Source organism: Hirundo rustica, chromosome Z (genome assembly GCF_015227805.2).
Source record: "Hirundo rustica isolate bHirRus1 chromosome Z, bHirRus1.pri.v3, whole genome shotgun sequence".
Lineage (NCBI taxonomy): Eukaryota > Metazoa > Chordata > Aves > Passeriformes > Hirundinidae > Hirundo > Hirundo rustica.
The window spans coordinates 20,020,708-20,042,103 of NC_053488.1; the positions used below are offsets into that span (position 1 = coordinate 20,020,708).

The following is a 21,396-nucleotide window of genomic DNA, read 5'->3' on the forward strand; positions in this document are numbered from 1 at the left end:
TCTTTAAAAATAGGTAAATATCAGACTTGACAAATATTAAATTCTTTTCCGTAACAATACTTAAAAAAAAAAATTAAACAGCAGCACTACGGCTAAGTAATTTGTATCAGTAAGCCAGGATACTTGTATATGGTTTTTTTGAAATAGCTTTTTGGAACCTCTTTTTCATCTCTAAATATGACTCCCAATAAACCTTGGGAGCTCCAAAGAACAGGAAGAAAGCTAATATAGTGATTGTGTTAAAAGAAGAAAATGACTTAGATAAATTACGTGCCTATCATCTGGACTGTAATCCTCAGGAAAATATCCAAGTTGCTCAGATAGGACTAAATTAATAAATGTCCAAGTTTAGTTACAGCTCAGAAATGACATTTCCAGGAAACACATCTTGTAGCACTATTGTGGTCTCTCTTCTTTGAGCAAATGTTAATTTGATAAAAATAACAATGATGCTATATCCTTCAGCTTTGGTTTGGCATTTGAGCTGGTACAGTAGGACATTTTAATTAACAAAAAAAAACAGAAAAAAAAATAAAAATCAGAACATCACACAGTAAGTGGACTGTGAATAATCAGCAGGCCTCGAAAACCAGAAGAGGAATGATCACCAAACACTTGCGTGAGTGATCCAGATCCTGTGGGGATCAGGATTGTCCATCTGCTATTCTTTCTTATGCTGCACCAAATGGTCACCGAGTCACAATAGCAGAGGATGCAAGAACTGGGGGTGTAGAAAATAATGAAAGCTAAAGTCACTTCCAGAGTGAGTCAGAGCTCTTGGTAAACAGGGTCCAGTTAAAAACAACAAACAAACAAAACAACGACAAATTAAACCACCAAACAAACAACTCACTAAAACCAACTCTCTAATTATTCACATATTTTATTTATATATTAAATACCTATTTTACATATAATTGTATTTATGTATCTTGATATGGTTAAATGCAATCTTCTAACAGTGAACTAAAAAGTGTAAGCCATCCTTGCCTAGACCATAAACACCTTTATTCTGCAGTAAGTTACACTCCCTGAAAACCTACATGGGATTTAGCCTTGATAGGATTGTTGTTGTTGTTTTTGGTTTTTTGTTTGTGTTTGTTTGTTTGGTTTTGTTTTTGTTTTTTGTTTTTGAGTTTTTGGTGTGCCACATACAAAGGGGCTCAAGGTTTGAAAAGGTGCCCATCAACAGTAGAGCTGAGGGACTCCATCTACAAAATCTGAAGTGAAAACTGTTGAGAGCTCGCCTTATTTCGCCTGATGGGTACATGTATATATATACACAGAATCATGGAATCACAGATTTTGGGTTGGAAAAGATCTTAAAGATCATCTTGTTCCAATGCTCTGCCATGGACAAGGGCACAGAATCACAGAATCAACCAGGTTGGAAAAGACCTCTGAGGTCTTTGAGTCTGGCCTATGACGGAACACCATCATGTCAACCAGACCATGGCACTGAGTGGCACATCCAGTTTTTCTTTAGACACTTCCACGGATGGTGACTCTACTACCTCCCTGGGCAGTCCAGTCCAACGTCTAATCACCCTTTCTCTGAAGAAATTCTTCCTAATGGTCATACTGAACCTTCTCTGGCACAGCTTGAGGCTGTTTCCTCTTGTCCTGTCAAGACAAGAGGCCGACCCTCACCTGACTACAACCTCCTTTCAGGGAGTCGCAAAGAGTGATATGGCCCCCCTTGAGCCTCCTTTTCGATAAACACCCCTGTCTCCCTCAGCTGCTCCTCGTCACACTTGTGCTCCAGAGCCTTCCCCAGCTCCGCTGCCCTTCTCGGGACCCGCTCCTCAGTGTCTTGTGAGAGGCCCAGGACTGCTCACGGGACACTCGAGGTGTCCGACCCAAGGGTATGGTCACTTCCCTGGTCCTGGGGCCACAAAACTTCCACCAGCCCCGGCTCCTCGCCACACCCCACCCGGCCTCCAACGCTTTCCATGCTCGGGGGAAAGACGCTCTGAGCTGCGCCAGCAGTCGGACACGGTTTTGTGGCTGAACTCGGTCAGTCATTGGAACAGGTTTGCCCAGGGACGTGCTGGAGTCACTGTTCCTGGAGGTCAAGAGCTGTCTGGATCCGGCGCTGGGTGATGCGGTTTAGGGGTTAAAGGGGCAGTTGTGGGCGGACGGTTGTACTGGATCGTCTCGAAGGTCTCTTCCAACTTTAATGATTGTATGAAACCAAGCGGGCTTGCGGCCGTGTAAACGAGGCACTTGTTGGAAGCGCACCCCTACACCCGAAGGCAGCACAGCGCCCGCCCCGGTCACTGCTGCGCTCCCTCAGGCTCGGGTCCCTTTCCGGCGCCGCCCCGCCCGGCGCTGCCACATCCTCCGCTGACATCAGCCCGCGCCGCCATATTGAGTCGCTGCCGCCGCCAGCGCGGCCGCCCCGGGACCGGCCCGCTCCCCATGACTGCCCCCGCCCGGGGCGCGTAGGGCGGAGCGGCTCCAGCCTGGCCCCTGCCCTCCCCGAGCCGCCGCCGAGCCCCGCTCTCTCCCCGCCGCCATGACTTCCCTGACCCAGCGCAGCTCCGGGCTGGTGCAGCGCCGGACCGAGGCCTCCCGCAGCGCCGCCGCTGCCGATAAGGAGCGGGGCGCCGGCGGCGGCCCGGAGGATGAAGGGCGCCGGGACGAGTCTGGCGACGACGAGAAGGGCGATTCCAAGGAAACGCGGCTCACCCTCATGGAGGAGGTGCTGCTGCTGGGCCTCAAGGACCGTGAGGTGCGGCCGGAGGCGCTGAGCAGGGGGTGCCCGAGGGGACACCGGGTTTTGGGGGGTGCTGTGAGGAAGAGGAGCCTGGTGATGGGATGGGTTCACGGGCGCTGCAGAGTGAATGTGGCTGTGGGCTTGGGGACAGGGAATGGGGGACGTTATGTGTCGAGAACGGGCTTGGTGTTTTGGAGGAGGTGGGGAAAAGGTGCACGGATTTTGGGGAGAGAGAGCCCGGCAGTGTTTGTAGCCTTTTGGTTACGGGGTTCGCAGAAGGGCCGTCATATGAATTCATATGAAGGGGAATATAGAGGGCCTGGGGCAAGATAGGGACCTGGATATGGGGGCCAGGGCTTCAGGCCAGCGTTGGACTTGAAAGCCTAGGTGCTTCTCGCACATTTTTATCCTTCAGCTTATCCGTGGCTCTAATGTGGGAGACTCGTCTACTGCTGTGGGTTTTGTCAGGCAGAAATCTAGTACTTACGAGGTCCTCAAGTGCTTTAGAATGCTGAGCAGCTCTTTTCTACTAAGACTTTGCAGACTAATGCACGTGAAAAATATCTTAAAGTTGGGTGAAGGGTTATATGACAAAAATGGCTGTGAGTAATGAGAAGCACGTCAAAATGAAGAAATGTCATTATTATCTAATTCTGTTTTTACAAACTTCATTGCTTGGTAGTTTGCCACGATACTATAAGTCATTGAGGAGGGTGTACTTCCACCTCTGTGTTGGATATTTTTTCCTTAGAAAAAGGCAGTCAATATAGAAAGCACACACACTGCAAAATGGGAGTTCTGTTAGGGGAGCAGTTTATTTTGATGTGGTGGATGATTGAAGCTTAATACAACCTTAGTTTAGATATGAGATACAGTATGGATTTGATTAAGCAGCTGGCTTTTTTTGTCAAGTAAACTTATTTTTGTTTTTTGATTTGTGTAACAAGTAAATAATTTAATCCAGTTCATTGATTTGAATGAAAGTCTCTTGAAACTGTGCCTGTTCAGGCGGGCAAGATAATATGGGAGGGAATCTGGAAAGTTTTATGTTCTTTGACTGGGCATTGCATCTGAAATAAATTTACTGGTTGATAGTGAATAAAGAATGTTTTTCTTGATTAACGTTTGCTTTTTAACATGTGTCATAGCACCAAGCCTGATTGAATTCAAGCAGCATTTGGACAGTACTCTTGGGCACATGGTGTGACACTGGGGGATGATGCTGTGCAGGGCCAGGGGTTGGACTTAATGATCCTTGTGTGTCCCTTCCAACCCAGCTTATTCTGTGACTCTGTGATCTGTGTATATACCTGCTACAATAGCATTTTATTTCTCTCTCAGACTGTGTTTCAGTCTGAGAGAGAAATCATATTCTTGTAGTCCCATTTTTTCAGGGGGACCTTGCCATGGTGTACTGATAACCTCAACAGATAGTGATCTCTGCTTCTACATGTGAAACTGAAGGTTTGTTGAATTGAATGCATATGAGCATTTCTCTTTCTACATGCCTGAATAGTTGGGAGAAAGTAAGTTAGGAGTGGCAAGAGCGATTGTTGTCAGGATTGGCTTAGGATACCTTATCTTGAGGAAGGTTGTATAAACTAGGTGGTCTTTCAGCCTTTTTTTAACCAGGATTGTGTGCTAAATCTGCTGAATCAGTGGGCATTATGCTGTGAAGATTTCCAGGTAGGGAGCATTGTGTCTGCCCAGAAGCAGTATGTGGCACAGGTCTTCATGGTGTGTATCAAAAGGCAGTTGTTAACATTGGGTCTAAAAGTCTACCTTTGCAGTGGTGTGCATCAAAGTTTATAAATTATCTGACTTTGCTAAGCACAGCAGTAACATACATTACAGATGATCTAATATTCCTTTGTGTAGAAAAAGGAATTAAATGGTTACAGTGGCGTGGATATCTGTATCTCCATCGAAATCTTGGGATTTTGCAGTGGACTCATCAGACAAAAATAATTATAATGTCATCTCTAGGACAGGGGGCGTAAATGCAGGAGCTATAGCATACCCTCTTTATGAGCTTTGTTAGACGTGAAGCATTGGGACTTGGACTTTGGTTTTGGGCCTGCTTGCGCCCCTGTGTATGGGGTACATGATTGAAACCATTTGTCATGTGTTTTCTTCTAAAACTGGAAATAAAACCATAGGCTTGTTTTCCATTATGAATATTTTTTGTTCTCTGTTGTTCTAATGATAAGTAACCAGAACTAACTTACTTTACACATCTGGAAATGTTTTCTACAAAGTCTTTACTTCCAGTAGAACTGATTTACTAAAGCATTTGAGTGAGACTTTCTCAAGAGAGCAAGCAAAGAAAAGCAATCTAGGGTCTGTAAAGTTTAATTTTGAAATTTTCTGAAGACTAAGGGACTGGCAAAGGCAGATTTATGAGATACATGCTTGAATGAAAGCCTGTAAATTTAAAGCTGAGAATATCCTTCCTGTTTATTCCAACAGGGTAAAGCAATTTAATGTTTACTTTAAAATAAGAAAAAAAATACAAAAAGTAGACTGAATTGTCTAAAGAATGTATAAATAAAAAATACAAAAAAACAAGGACTCTGTTTTGGCCAAAGAACACGCTTCCCTAAAAATAGGTGTTTTCTCCGAACACTCACTGGTACATGCATTGATAACATAGCTTTAGGATTTTTAGGTAATCTTAAACACTAGTGGATGTGGCTTAACTTTATGTAAATTGTATACAAAATACCTCACACGTATGGAGCCACCTTTATAATTTCTAAGTGTATATGGAAGAGTCTTTACTATTAGGAAACAGTTTTTCAGGAAGATCCATTTAGTCATTAGCAGGACTGATGAGTTCAGTGTTTCCAGGAGACTGTTGGATACTCATGTGAATCCTGTTTTCACAGTGGTGCGATGGTCGTAAACAACCACAGCAGGACTTTTGAGTCGTTATCTGGTTGCTGCTGCAGGATGGATTCAGTGATGGGAATTTCTGGCAGCTGTAAAACAAATACACCACCCCTCAATCCTATTCCTGTTGTCTGAATGCAGTTAACTACACTAGTACATGCTTCTTGGACTTGGCCTTTTTGTTTGTTAATTTTGTGTCCCCCACCAGTTTGGCGTAATTAAGTTGTACCTAATGTATATGTTCTGGTTGCTCTTTTCCACTAACAGTTCTTCTTCAGTCGGTATTTTCTGTGTACACATAATCTGAATTCCAAAGCCAAGATACCCTATAAAAGATATGTGCATGCTTGCATAACATGACAGATGTGGTGTCCTTGGAGGAACAGGTAATAAGCTGGAGGAAAATACATTAATAAAATTTTTCAGGGAGCCATCACAATATATGCATGTATTGGAAATCCTTCAGCAGCAAGTCTGGAAAAAAGAGTCTGGTTCATCCATTTAAAGCAGAGCAGTAACCAGTTGCTATAGGAATGAAAAGTATGCACTGAAGTAAACTAGGGCTGTACTAGGTAAAAACCCGGTATTGTGGTAGGTCAAAGCCGCAGCAAAAAGGAGTTACGATAGAGAACTACTGAAGCAAAAGAAGGGACTGATAAATATTGGCAGTTAGAATATAACTTACTTAAAAATGATAGGTAAGAGATGAGTACAGGGGTAGCCCTTTGATTACTGGTCCTCCCGGCATCTTGTAATTCAGCCCTGTAAAAATTGAGAGATTGTGGGATGGTCCTGCTATGTAACTTGCTCCACTAAATTTTGTCCTTGTAGGGTTTCTTCTGGTTGTGGGTTTGTTTTGGTTTGTTTTTTTGGTTTTTTTCCCCCTCCTTTTTGAGGTTTTCTTTTGTTATTTGTTGGGAATCTATTCAAATATAGCAGTGCACTCAGCTGCTTTTATCCTTTATACAGTTGCTACAACTAAACAAATTAAAGCAGCTAGAGAGCACCTGGCACGCACCAAGATAAAATATTTATTTGATCTTTAACTAATTCCTCTCTTGCTGAAAGAATACTCACGTAAAGTATGCTGAAAAATAGCTGGCTGCTGCAGTCTACTGCAACATTAAATATTTCTTAGGTTTTTTACCCGTTCTTAGCTGAAGACTAAAATGTCATTTGTGCGAGTGAAGTAACATTAAATCACTTCATTAGGTACGGAAATTATCTTGGATCTTTGTTGCTTATGTTTGGCCATCAAAAATTTTATTTATTGCTAAAAATTTAGTTTTGCAGTGTAGCTTTGTGTCCAAACATGAAGCTCTCCAGCTTATGATATTTTTCATTGTATTGAGGTAAGATATTGGGAAACTAGTGTGCCTACTTCAGATGGCCTATTTTGTATTGATCAGATTAGTATTAAAATTTAGTTTCTTTATTATTCTTATGAATATGAGTGTGTCAGTCAGTTTCTGAATTTTATATTTTAATCCTGAAGGTACTTGCAGGAAAGATGACAGGAATTTTGAAAACATTCAAAATGTGGGTGGTGTTTTTCCTGCTCTTAGGATTGGACTTAGTGAAACAGATACTGTGATGCAGAAGTCTGGAGGGGATTTGCCTTTGTGAGAAATTAACAGGTTTTGGAAAGTCAGTCTTTTTTTCCATCTCATGAAAGCAGTTTCAGCAGGAAGCTGGTTACCAACTTAGAAGCGCCCAAGTTTTGGTGGAAAATTTCTGAGACAAACAAGTGTAACTTGAGGCGGTGCCTACTGGGAATTCATTCGCATTGCAGTTTAAGAGTGACGTTTGAATGTGTTGAAACCTGGACAAAGACATGCTTTTTTCTCAAATGTTCAGGGCCTAATAACAACTAAGTGTGTAATGTCTGTGGTGAAAAAAAATTTCTTTCATAGTTGCCTACCTTTTTGGTCATTTTTATTTCATGTCTGTAGATAAATTACAGACGAGGAGAAGATAGGAGGTGTGGGAGGAGGAGTATCCTAGTTCTGTTTGCTACAAGATGAATAAAGTGCCTCTTTACTGTGCTGCTGGGTAGATTCTGCTTTTGGGCTCTTTTGAGGATATGCTGATTTTGAATAATTTGCATGCAGTTGGTGTGGTTATAGCTTTCATAGCATGGTTAATCTGTAACCTATGTTATTTTTCTGTGGATAACTTTGAGAGTGGCAAGGTCCCTTTTTTATGGCAAGCCGTCTGGTGTAGGGCAAAGACAAAAACATTGTCAGAGCCTTTTTAGTAGTGCTTTCCAGTTTTTAAAGTGCTCTTAAACAAAGCTTTAACTTTATCACTCTTGAAGATGTACCATAACTCTTCTTCCTCTACCTTTAGCAAGCTGCTTTTATTAAACATTCTGAATGAAGTATCTTATATATAAGAAAGTTTTGCTCTTTACTGCTAGAAGAGAAATAATCATGCAACTGAAAATAATATTTTATATTAAAGAAGTAGTGTACTTTTTTCAGGTGTTCTTTGGTCCTAATGTAGATAAAGTATTCCAGTATTTATTTCAATTAATCAAGGTCCATGTAATGGACTTCTTTGCAAGGGTAAATTGACCAGGCTCAGTATTGCAGACAGTATTTTTAAGAATTACTTCCTTACAGATCTGATAGATCAAATCAGATACTCAGCAGATACTCATCTCTGTTAACATTACTGGGAAGTGGGGAAGCTGGAATAAATGTGTGGCTTGGTTTCCTCTGCGCAGCATTCTCAGTCTATTTTTTCATAAGTTTTAGTAAAAGAATAAAATAATTAGTTAACTAGCCATATGCCACTTTTAACTGTTCGTTTGTTTTTTTTTTTACTGGCTTGCAAACAGATCTGAGGTAAATCTTGCTTTCTCTTCAAAGTATTGATAAAATGTCGCTGCAGAATGATTTTGCGTGTGATTTCCAGACATAAGAATTGTGAGATTGCACATAAAATAGTTCTCAACTGCTTTCTTCCTCCAAGCACACTGTATGAAAGCCTGGATGAGTAGGAGCACAGATGAGTAGCAGCACAAAATCACTGTGCTGTTGGTCTGAGTGTGAATCAGCATTGTGCAGGCCAAATCTTTCCCATCTCTCCCAGTACAACCTATACTGAACTAATGTGCTTCACCCTTTTTCCTCCCCCCCCCCCCCCCCCCCCCCCCCCCCCCGCCCCTTTCTGGTGTTTGTGATGGACCATTGAGGCAATGCTCCCTATAAGTTAGGTCTTTATAATGGGAGAGGTGTTATTTTCAAAGCTCTCTTTTTATTTATGGGTGTTACTGGATTCATTCATCACACTGGGAAATCAGTTGTCAGGCTTTTTGCATATCTTTTCTGTTGCTGGTACTCTTTTAAGCACTTGAAAGCTGCTTTTTTGCTATATACTTTCTCGTCATCTGTCTTTATGGTCTTACTAGACAACATCGTGTAGTTGTTATTTAGAGCCCTTAGCTGCTAGACTATCTTTTGTGCATGGTTTTTACTAGGGGGTTTGTATTTAGTCTTTCATTCTCGTACAGCACACAGCACATTGCACTTCCTTTTTTGTTTGTTTGTTTGTTTGTTTGTTTCAATAGACACTTGATTTTACTGTGGCACTTGCACACTGGGCAGTCTCTACCGCAAGAGAAGCATTCTGTATGTATTGTGTTGTAATTCTAGTATTCTGTCTCCTGCAGTGCTCAGTGACCAGGGCAGGTATGTGACGCTCATTGTGTAGCTTGAGTAAATGTCAGGTGGATGTTCTGTCTGTACTGATCACTCGGGAAGGTGAGCTGCAACTACATTGCCTGAGCTGGATATTTAAATGCTTTAGCAGCTTCAGCAAACTATGGCTAAGACTTTCAGTTACAGTTAGTGTATGTTAAATACTAAATGGAGGAACTTGTTCCCTTCAATTGAGAACAGTGCAGCAGATGGACTTCTTATTTAACCTCATAACAAAGATGTTGACGTGGCATTTTTATTTCTGTGTCTTGAAAATTGTTTGCATCTGGACAAGTGAAACAAGTGCAGAACTAGAAGCTTGTTCTGAAAAGAACTGAAAGGAAGATGGATGAGATTTTTAAGAACAGAGGAATCTCTCTCCCTTATGTACACAATTTTTTAAAGACCCGAAACATGACTCAAAATTCCGTCAACATTAATAACCAGATGTGTATTATTCAAAAATCAGCACTGTGCACCTCCCCAGTTTGAAATAGTGCAGTGTTTTACAGTGATTTTAATTGTGACTGCTGTAAAAGAAAAGGGAGAAGACAGGGGTAAATGTTTTATTTGGGTGCAGATACACAGTATTTTTAAACCTGGAGGATGGAATTATAATTTTAATCAATGTGGCTTAGTTAGTCATAGTGAAGCCTCCACCTCTTATTTAGTCAGCCTGTAAGGGGCCTGCTTTGTCTGTATTAGAAAGACATACTAGATTCAGGTTTTTCAAATTGTTTTTAAGAGAAAGATCCTGGACCTGGCTGGGTTAGAATTAATTTTTGTAATAGCAGCCAGTATGGTGCCATGTTTTTTTATTTTTGACCAAAACAATGTTGATAACACAAAACAGTGATGACATGCACCCTGTGCTTTCTATTGCTGAGCAGTGTTTGCACAGCATCAAGGCCGCCTCTGCTTCTCACTCTGCCCACCCGTTCAGGGAGGGGTGCAAGAGGCTGGGAGTGGGGGCAGCCAGGACAGCAGACCAGAGGGGTACCCCGGGCTGTGCAGTGCTGTGGTTAGCAATAAAAAGAGAGTGGAGGGAGCGGGGTAGGTGGTCAGAGCCAGGGGACCACATGGGCACCAGTATGCTTGTGGGAGATGGTAAGCAAGTGTTTGACATCACTTACTTTTGTTTTTTCACTGAAGGTCTTCCTTTTCTCTCCCGTCATGCCAAAGTGACTGAGGGAACTGACTGAGTTATGTGGGACTTATGAGCTGCCACCCAGGCTCAGCCCAGAGCTAGGGGACACTAAATTCTAATTAAACATTTCTTTCTTCTATATGTTGTATTTTATGTTCAGTGACAATAGGAGGTACAGTAGAAATCAGTTTGTTGAAATCAAAGGTTATTGAACAAACTAATTTCATCTTAATTTTGCACCAGTGTAGAGAATAGAGATTGGACACTGATGGAAGGTGACTTTACAAGAGTCACGCAAATATTTGAAGTCATTATCTGCTTGTGTATACATGAAGTTAATCATGAAGAAAGTTAGACTTCTAAGTTTGTCTTTTCATTTCCAAATGAGCAGTCAGATTCTTAAGTGTTCATTTAATCAGAGGTCTCATAAGAGTTCAGCAGTGTGTGTATGCTAGTTGCCTCCTATTTAGCAAATTTAAGGTTTTTTATTATCTTCATTTTAGTGAGGTATCTGCCTGTATAACATAGGCACGTGTACATGCATGAAAATGTGGGCAGTAACATTTGGCTTTAGTGCTTTCAGCACTTGACAGCCGTTGCTGTGTGTTATTTATTCCTAAATGCAGTGGCAGGTTAATCAAATACCTGACAAGTTCCTTGTCAAGAATTCAGTGCTTTGTAGAATATATAAGTATGCTTTCCTAAAGTATTTCTATGTTTGACTGTCAGAACATTTGAGATTTCCCCCGCTAACATATCTTCCATTTATAACTAGAGTACAATTTATGTTGCAGTCAAATGGCTAATGATTTCATTTGCATGAAAAGAGGAAATCAGGAGAGACCGGAGTCAAATATCAAAAGGCCAGTAATAAACACTCCTGCATTCTGGCTTGATTTTTTCTTTTTAATTTTCAAAATTTGTTGGTTAGGATGTATCATTAGATGTTACTCCAAGTTTCTGCATTGCGAAGGTGGTGACTTACTTGAAAGGTCAGATTTGCAGGAAGGAGCTATCTAGGTATAGGTTGAAAAAGACCTAACCTAATGTGAAGAGGAATCCAGTTTATTTAAACTGCACATGATTGAAGTTTGAATATTTTTCCTTTGACACATGAGAAAATCCAGAATATTCCTATAGCAGTGTTTTACTTGAATATTTTTTTTAGTGCTTACAAGTTTGGGGCATGTTGTTTTTATCTTTTTAGTATTATGTTTCCTGATGGCACCAACTTGAGAGGAGCTGTTGAATGCTTGAAGTCATAGCGGCCCAGCAGAGAGACCTTGACAAATCAGAGGGTTGGATATCACCAACCGCATGAAGTTTGACAAGGGCAGGTGCCGGTTTCTGCAGCTGGGTTTGGGCAACCCTGGTTGTGGCGGGGAGTGAGATTCTGGAGACGCCTCAGGCACATGGCAGGATTGTTTGGGGTGTCCTGTGCATGGCTAGGAGCTGGGCTTGATGATCCTTGTGATTCCCTTCCACTTGACGTTATGGATACAGGATATGATAGGTTGTGATTCTGTGATTTCTGAGGGATGACTGGTAAAAGGGATGAATGTCTCCTAAAATTATTTTATCTTCAGAATGTCTTCAAAATGTTTTTTTTCCAGCTATTTCTTTTACTGGATCTGAAATTCCTTTGTTACCTATTTTAGAGATATTTGAAAAATGAAACTCCCACTTTTCGTTATTAAATCTATTTTTTGTCTATACATAGAAAATAGCCTTCCTTGAATGCACTCATGTCAAGTGAAGCTGGGTCTTGTCTTTAACCAAATGTTTTAGAACGGATTGGTTGGTAGAAGCAATGAAAATCAATATATGACAGACAGTAGGTGTGAAAACCATTTAGTAAGGAAAATGGAGGGTTTGTCTTTCAGTAATTCGTTAATAATTAAGAATTTTATTAAATCATGTCTGAACCAAAAATCAGTTTTTTGTTTCAGGATTGTTTGCTGTCTTGGAATCTAAGCATGAGGTAAAAAATTGAATGTGTTCTCAGCTTAACCATCATTCTTGGATTCCAAAATTGTGGAGGTTTTATTGTCTCTCTTGTTTGATGAGTCCATTGACGGGGGAAGAGATTGAAACTATTACTGAAGAGTTTTTCAAGCAAGACACCCTAACCCTGAACACTTTATTTTCTGTTTGGGCTAAGGTGGCGCAGTTCCTTGCCAAAAGAAATTGATTTGGGACTTGCCAAAGAATGCTGCCAGAGAGGCTGGATTTGTTTTTTTTGTTTAAATCTGTCTTTAGATTTTGCAGTACTGTAGTGTCATGAAGTATTAGATTTTCGTGGAGGTAATAAGTTGATAACTAGTAAGAGTTAATAAACTGAGATATATATATTGAATGTGTACTAGATAATTGCTGGGTAATTAAAGCATATGCATAATTTCACTATGTCAACTTTTCTTGTTTGAGACATACTGCCTGTTGCAGCTTCTGTGCTGTGATTACATTCAGGTTGGTATAAATTACAGTAACCTGCATTGGAAAGAAAAGAATAGGTCTTTTTGGTTCCCTGAAGATGAAAGTGGATCAGTTCTTATAAGATACCTATGGTGAGAGCAGTCTGCTTTTACCTTGAGTATTCAAATAATTTTGAACATTCCAGCCTGTCTTCAATGAGTGTTACAAAGTTTTTCCTTTTTCTTGTCTTCTGTAATTGTTTTTTTGTTGTTTGGATTTTCCCCACATTTTTATAAAGGTGTTTAGTTAGGCTGGCAGGAAGACTTTTAATTGGTTTTCACTGAATTTCAAGGTGCTTTATGTGTTTAGTCCATCTAAGGCTACTGAAGCTCAATCAGAGGTTCACAGAAGCCTGTATAATGACCTAGCTGAGGTGGAACAAATGGTGCCTCGCTGCAGAAGAGGAGTTCTAGTATTGACCAGCATTTCTGTTTGTCATTGAAAACTTGAAAAAGTTTGTGGACTTTGTTTAATTTTGTGTTCTTGTGTTTGCCTTCTATTATGCTGTGAAGCTTCTTGTAGCAGTGTGCTGGAAGACATCCTTTTTTTTTTTTTTTTTTTTTTTTTTTTTTTAATGGTTCCTTTTTTCTAAGGGGTGGTCTAAAAATTATGTAATTGAAGTTTTTGACTGAAAAAGTCAGGTGTCAGATTTGTTGGACAAATACTTTATAAGCATGCTCATTATTAAATTAAGCATCTGTAGCATCACTGTTATTGACTCCAGCCCCATCCAAGAGATGCGAAAGTGTATTAGTTGTTCTATATAGAACAATGATGTTCCTAAATAGATTACTAACTTTTAACAGCTTTTCATTTAGCTTTCATCAAAAGAATCCATGAACTTACTGCTGTTTTATTGCCCCGTAACTCAGTTGCTGACTTTGATTTGCCTGAGATTTCTGCTTGTAGTTGTGTTATCACAAAGAAGAGGTTTACTTACCTGCAACAGTGTCAGACTATTTATCTTACTGCAATCAGCAGTTTCACCTTCAGCTAGAAAGGATAGGAATGGAATCATGAACAGGTGTTAGAAGACAATGCTCCATACTGTTCTTTGTCCTCTTTTAGTGCTGTCAGCTGGTATCTCCATTTCATCCAAGGAAACGTAGTGTTTCTGTTGTAGAAGAATGCTGGTGATAGATGCATTTAGAATGCTTAAAATTAGGCATTTGGGTCAACAGAATGAATTGAAATTCTATGTTAAAATATTATTTGTAATAAACCAAGTACTTTTGTTATCGTTTCTCAATATATTCTACTTTTATTTTGTACTTCGCCTGTTTGGATTTGGGAGCAGCTTTAAGGAGATGTGTTGTAAAAGTTCTTCAGGTGATGTAAGTGCTTTCAAAAATTCAAAGTAATGTTAGTAGTTGTGGAGAGATTACATTAAGGGAAACAGTGTATTAAGATTGTGGTTGTCCTTTTTGGGTATATGATAGCCCAATGCCTTTAACTCCACTTGTACCCTTCGTTAAAATCAGAATCCTTTTAGGCAGTGTTTTTCATGAGCAATCTGTGAAGCAGGTTAAAGTTGTAAAGTTGCTTGTGACTGATTCGTACATTGGAGATAGGACGCAGGGAGAAGGAAGCAGACATCTCTGACATGAAAACTGTGGCAGACCAAAGTTCCTAATAACTCTTCACCTGCTGCAGACCACCTGGACAGTGTATGCTCGTAAACCTTTCCTTCTGTTCTCCCCAGCTGTCTTCCTGTCACCACAAAACTACTACTTCACGGAGGAACTAGTTGACTAAAAAAGTGACAGTTCTGTCACATTATGAAATACAACTTGCCACAGCCTCTATTTCAGGATAAATTGTCTATGCCTGTCTTTTGCAGTAGGTTTCCAATGGGTGGCATATGATTTTATATTATTATGTTCTCTCTGTGCTTTGTATTGGCTAGTAATAGGTTAGTAGGCGCCTCTGAAAGAGCTTGCTGTTGCTTCAGAGAATCAGAAAGGGATGCTATTGCTGCTTTGTCAGATTTAAATAATATAACTTCCAGTTTATGATCATCAGGTTAGTCATTGCTGAAGTCTAAAATGGGGAGCTGAAGGTAATGATGAATAGCACATGATACCTTGAGCTTTATGCTTTTTTGTCTTTTCTGAGCTGTTTTGGTCATGAATGGCTTTAGCACAGGTATCCCAATAATGTTCCTTTTTTTTTTTTCCCTGTTCTTTGTCTAGGAGACTAAGTTCCAGCTGAAGCTATTCAGGTTATAGAAACTATTCAGTTTTTATATTTTAATGCAGTTTATCTATTAAAGTGTGGGTTGTCACGGAATAGGATGCTGTTACATTTTGCTGTCTGTCCCAACCACATTCCTTCCCTTTTCCACACTGTCTCTGAAATCTGTATACCTGCATGGTGAATCAGGTGAGGAGACTGGCCATTAGCTCTCAGAAAGACCACTTGCTCATCTGGCTAACTACACAAAAGCTGCTGTGGGGTCAGGAGAGAGAACAGCAATGTGATTCCATGGAGTGAAGAAATACTTTCTCTTCTGCAGCAATTCAGGCTTTGGACTGCTTCCTTTGGTTTAGTCATCAAATGGCTAAAAATGAAGATGTGGGGAAGGACATACCTGCTCCAATTACATGCAAGGTTTTGTGCAAGGCTAAAATGAGATGTTGTGACATTGATTTGAAAGGTCAGTAAAACTGAAATGAACCTCTCTGAGGTAAAAAGTAGTGATTCACATGATTGCTTGTGCTGGGAAAGTAATTGAACACTTGGGTATCGTTTTGTCCTGTTTCTTTTCCTGCTGTTTTCCCCTGGTGTTTCTGTCTTCCACTCTTAATACCTCAAAGAAAAGAAATCTGAATTTGTGTACATGTAGAACATGAGTCTTTCATAGAATTAACTGCACGCAGTGAGCATGCAGGTACATTTTTCCTCCATGACACTTCTGTGTAAATGCTAGATGTAAGTAGACTCTTTGCTAATTGTGCTATTCAAAATGAAAAGCAGCTCATATCAAATTTATACCAGCAGATAACTCAATTTACCTTGTCCAGTCCCTACAGGTGATCTGAACTGACTTTGAAAAGTTTTTTCCAAGTTCCAGATTCACTTTAGTTAGCCATCTCAAGCTTACATCCTCTTGACAACTGTTTCCTCTTATGCACACCTGAACAGTAGAACTAAAGGTTGTAAGTTTTTTCTGTCTCCAAACTATTCTGGCATGTGTATTTAGCACGGTCCCCTAACTGGGCCTGCAGATAATTGTCCTCAGTAATTTCCCCTGATGCCCGCAAATATGGAGTATTTTGCAGTATGTTTGTCATCTCTGAGTTCTGAGGACATATACACAGTCTGCCATACTTTGGAAAGAATAGACAGCAAGGAAGAAACACCTGTTTGGGAAAGCTCAACACTTGTTTGTATATAAACAAACCAATCATTTTGTGTCTCAGAGCTTTTATGTTGCTACCCCCAACAGAGTGTTTGAGTGCCATCTATGCAGGAGTAGTAAAAGTAACAACAAACTCCAGCAAGTTTGGGAAGTCTAATTTTTCTTAATCTTTCATCATCTAGGTAGAGTTTGTGGCAGGTTTTTTTTTCCCGAAATACTATTCTAATAGAGAACAGGGTGCCTGTAAATTCAGGATTTACTGTTTACTAATGTGAAAGCTTTCTTTAACCTGGATTTTGCCTCCTAGGTGAGAAACCCGGAAGCTAAGGATTTTATGTCCTCTGACAAGACTGTAAGGTGTGTTACCTCCGAGCTAGGACTACCGAACTCCTCAGGAGTTTTAATTGTTCACTTCTGTTTTCTGTTGGTCAGCTTCCCTTCTGGTGATGCTGCCGTGGCTGGGAAGATTTAACCAATGTTTTATTTGTTTTGTCTGTACATGAAATTTCAGAAATTGCATTATTTAGCAAAATTCAAAGTCCTTTTGTTTGTTTCTTTCATAAAAGAAAAATTTGGAATTTCCTGAGAACAGGAATTCAGGGGTTTGGGTAGCTGTAGTGATGTTTCTCCTTTAGAAGGTTCCCTTCAGTTGCTTGGTTTATTTCAGTTGTTCGCTATAGATGTTTTAGTTTTGTGTTTTGGTAGATGGTACTAGGTGAAGATGTAAGGAGTACTATTAAGTTGGAATATAAAATTAAAAGGCTTTTAGTAAGAGAAAGATAGAGTAGGCAGTGTTGTATGCATTATCTCAGAGAAACTTCTGCTGTGGTTCCTCATAAACATAAATTGAGTCTGAGTCAGGGCCAAAACGTTGACCTAACGCTGACCTGTGATACTAAATATGAGGCTGTGTGGATCTGAAGATGGGCCTGAGGGGCCTGTTGTGCTAAAATGAAGAAATACTTAATTTTTTTGTGAGTAAACATCAGGAACCCGCAAGTTATATTCACACACCATTACATGACTTTATGATGCTTTTTTATAAGAAGCTGATTTCCAATTTCAATGGCTCTGTGATCTGCAGTGTAATCTGCAATAGCTTGAGACTCTTTGGGTTAGAATGCGTTGGCAGCTACAGTCTGTGTTCTGTAAACAGCTGCCCTTAACCACAAGTTAAACCCATCATATTTATTTATATTACCATGTGTGTATTTTAAAGCCTCAGAGTTGTAACCCTGCAAGCATTTCTCTTTCCTTTCTCCTGAATCTGAGATGTTTTCATGGATTTTTTTACTCTGCTCTTCTCCTTGTCTGTGCCAGGTATAGTAGGACTCCTGTTCACCTATTCTGAGATAACTGAAGAAGTGGAGAGAGAACGTATATTTCTGTAGTGGGAAAAGATTTTTAGCAATTCTGATATACAAAACAAAGTATTCTTGAGTAAGATTACCCATTCTTTTCTGAATTTTTTGTTTTGTGTTTTATTAAGGAAGTTTTCTCTTAAAAAAACCAAAACCAAACAAAAAACAGAAAAAAACCCCCCACACACAAAGAAAAAAAACGCCTTGTAATCCATTAGGGATTACTTCTCTGTCTATATAAAAATAAGATGCATTAATTGCATTTTTTTGCGCTGTTACTGCTGGGTAACCTTAAATTGCACTTGGGAAACAGAAAATAGTGAAAATTCATTTAGTGGGGTCCTTCTGTTTGTTTGTTTATATTTTTGTTTGTTTGTTTGTTTCAAATAGAGTTAGTGTGACAGTAGCCTGGAAGCTGTGAGAATCATTGCGCTGTGAAGGTTGGCTGTTATGTGCTTAAGTGAAATGATTTTGAAGTTTTTTGCAAGTTTTAAGCAGCCTTAATTGTGGAGAAATCACTAACATACGTACCACCAAGTTATCTTCAGGCACATCTGATCATGTTTGTCTTCTCACTCCAATTTTTTTACATCTTAGGAAATTATAGTGGTCATGGCTGCAGTGCCTTTTTGGATCAGAGATAAGGTGTTAGCAATCTTTTTTAAAGAAAAAAATTGCAAACAACCTTTTGACATTTTAAAATCTCTCAAATAACTTAGTGGCTCTGTAATGGTTTTAATTTAATAATACTGGGCAGAAACACTAATTAATGTAGTGGTTTTATATTTGCTAAATTTTGGTTGCTAAATTCAGTGCAGTGGTTTTAGTGTTTATTCTTTTTTTGTGGGAGAAAGATAAGGAGAAAAGTAAAGCAGGCTTAAACTTAAAAATAAACAAGTAATTTTATTAACACACACTGAAAGGATAGAAAAAAGAAAGTTGGGAAAAAACTAAAATAAAACAGAATGAAACTCCAAAACACTCTTTCCTCCCTCTGCAAACTGTTCACTTTCTTACAAAACAACATAGAAAGACACAACCTGTGATTTTCAGTCACTTTCACTATTAAAACATAATCTTTCATCACTTTGGGTGAGGAGTCTCCTTAGAGTCTCATGGAGACATTCACCACAAGACTGTAACGATCTGGTGGCTCCCAATGTCACAAATCTGCAGCTGCCCGGGGTTCCTGCAGATTGTCCTGTTCCACCCATTAGCAGCCTTTCCCCTGGCTACTCATGGGCCTCTTGGCGTATCTGGGGTACTGTTTGAGAATGCTTCTTCTAGTACAAAATGAGGATACTCTTCTTCTATCTCTAAAGTCATCTCTATCTCAAAAGAAATAAATACCTTCTTTTACCCCATGAGCTGAGGGCTTCAAATCACTCTCTCTCTAAAATCATCTTCATCTCAAAGGCTGAGACCTCCTTTTACCCCAGGAATGAGGGCTTTTGAGATTCTCACTTAAGTCTCAATCATATCAGTCAGCAATTTTCATTAGAACCAGCATTCCCCCAAACAACATTAAGATGCTACCAAGAACAGTCCATTTTCTCATAGTTTACCCCAGAGGAGTCCGGTTAAAAATGTCCACTTCCTTGATCCCGTTGTTTAGTAATACTATCAGTTCTTTCACTCTTGATCTGCTGATTTCATGTGGTGTCTTTTCTACGTCCACTCTGTCTCTTTTTTCTCTTTCTCGGGAAAGGGTTAGTCCTTGGACGCTTCATGTTGCCAGGAAAGGGTTCAATCTGCCCAGGCCTGCAGTGGCCAGTGCTCTCTGCCCCGGGCTGCGCAGATGCAAAGCTGTGCTGACGGGGGAGGCTGGTGGATGTCCTCCCCTCCACCCCCTGGTCTTAGCCAGGGTGGCCTGGCTCGGAGCTGCCACAAAAGCTGCAGGTTCTCTTTCTCTGCTGCCAGCGGCCACCAAGCTGGTCCATGGCCTGGCCCCCTCTTCCGTGGCCCCAGGCACGTGGCCAGCACTGCCAGGCTGCAGGCTTCCCTCTCCCCCAGTGGCAGCTGGGGAAAAGGAGGCTCAGCTGGGGGAGAGGGGCTCAGCCGGACCAGGCTGCTCCCCGTGCAGGCAGCAGCTCCTGGAGGCCTGGCTGGGCCCAGCCCCAGCCGCACAAGGGCAGCGGGGCCTGGGCCAGGCCCTCTCCTCTGCTGCCCACCTTGTTACCTGGTGACTGACCTGAAAGCAAGAGTGACCTGCAGGGAATCAGGGTTTTTATATATGGGTATTTCCCAAAGTCGCATTTGATACTCTCAGTGGTCAAAACAGATGCCATTATCCTAACCTTCTGCTAGGTCCCTGTCTTTTCTAAAGAAATTCCCAGGTCTTGACAGGGAAATGCATTCTGCATTTCTTCATAACTAAAACGTGTGCCAACCTATGACAGGCTCTAAAGAGACTAAGTAGAAGCAGGAAGTGGAAAGTAAGGTAATTTTGGTAACTGGCCTTTGTTATACAATGGACTGTTTAATAGGTGGGAGTTTCAAGTGATAAATGAATAACTGAACAGGAATACCTGCATGAGCTGGAAGTGGGTAAAAGGCAAGGGAATAGGAGAAAGTGGGAAATGGCCTAATGAGCATAGACTTTAAATAACTTATTGTTAAAGTGGAAAGAGGATTTTAGTCTCAGCTCTGTGCTTTGCCTTACCTGGGTGGAAAGTCTGGGCTTTCAAGGTTAGTATTGGTAGCATGTATTTGGTGTAAACTTTATTCCTATTTCCCTTTTTGCTTGTCTAGCAAAACTAGTTTTTAGCTGAAAGTTTCTAGGTCAGGTCTGATGAAAAATGCTTTTGTGCTGTGTTTGTGTAAATAAACATGACAGTTGTAAACAGTCTTTTGATCTTTGAGTCATAGTAGATTTAAAATTTTGTCTTGCAAGCTTTTCATAGCTTAAAGTGCTATTCTAGTGTGATTGCTGTCAGGTAAAAATAATCTGCTTTTTAAGTCTTACCCCCTGCTGCTTAGCAACTTCAGTGATACTTTTTCGAGTTAGGAAGCTTATAAAATTATAATACTTATAAGTCTTATAAACTTTAAAAGTTTATAAAGGTTGCAGGAAAATGGATAAAGTAAAAATATTTGGTATTGTGTTTGTGAGAAAACCAGTGCTGTTTAAGAGCATTAAATAGTAGAATGAGTTGCATTTCTGAGTAGTGGTGTTTGATCTTCAGTCAAGTGTTACTGCTAAGAATTTGGAATAAATGAAGTTTTGAAAACCAAATCCCTGTCTTGTTCTGCGTGCTGGAATGAGCAGTGGCCAGGTCACATTCAGGGAGAGGATGGGATGAACGTGACAGTTCCCCTAGTGAACATTGACTTCATCCTGATCCACTGGTGGTTTACTGATCCATCGCTCTCTCTCAAATGACATTATTGTTCTTATTTTTTAAAGGATTTTTTAAAAACTTCTGCCTTCCTGTTAAAACAACTGATTGGAAAAACAGAAAAGAAACTGGCTACTGACTCCTAACCTGTGAGATAGCTTTGTTTGTCATCTTTTAGCCCTTCTTTCCTTTACAAATAGTGAATTATTCCATATTGCCATTCCACCTCTCCATAAATTATTAATCTCCACCCCTTTGTTTCTCTTTTGTGCACCTTTTCTCGTTATGCTGTACACCGTTTAGGGTAGGTGTGGAGAAAGTGCTGGGAATGATAAGCATCTCCCATTCAGTTCTGGCTACTCCAGGAAGATCAAGTTAATTTAAAGGATGATTTAGTTA

The 21,396-nt window shown here is 40.3% G+C and overlaps 1 protein-coding gene across 1 annotated transcript in view; it reads left to right on the forward strand.

The window, feature by feature from the left end:
- Positions 1–2,431: 2,431 nt before the first annotated feature.
- Positions 2,432–21,396, forward strand: part of GOLPH3 (golgi phosphoprotein 3) — a 32,493-nt gene continuing 13,528 nt past the window's right edge. The window contains exon 1 of the mRNA XM_040090753.2: positions 2,432–2,734. Within this exon, the coding sequence (XP_039946687.1) occupies positions 2,519–2,734 (216 nt within the window). The 5' untranslated portion in view covers positions 2,432–2,518. The remainder of the gene's footprint in view (positions 2,735–21,396) is intronic.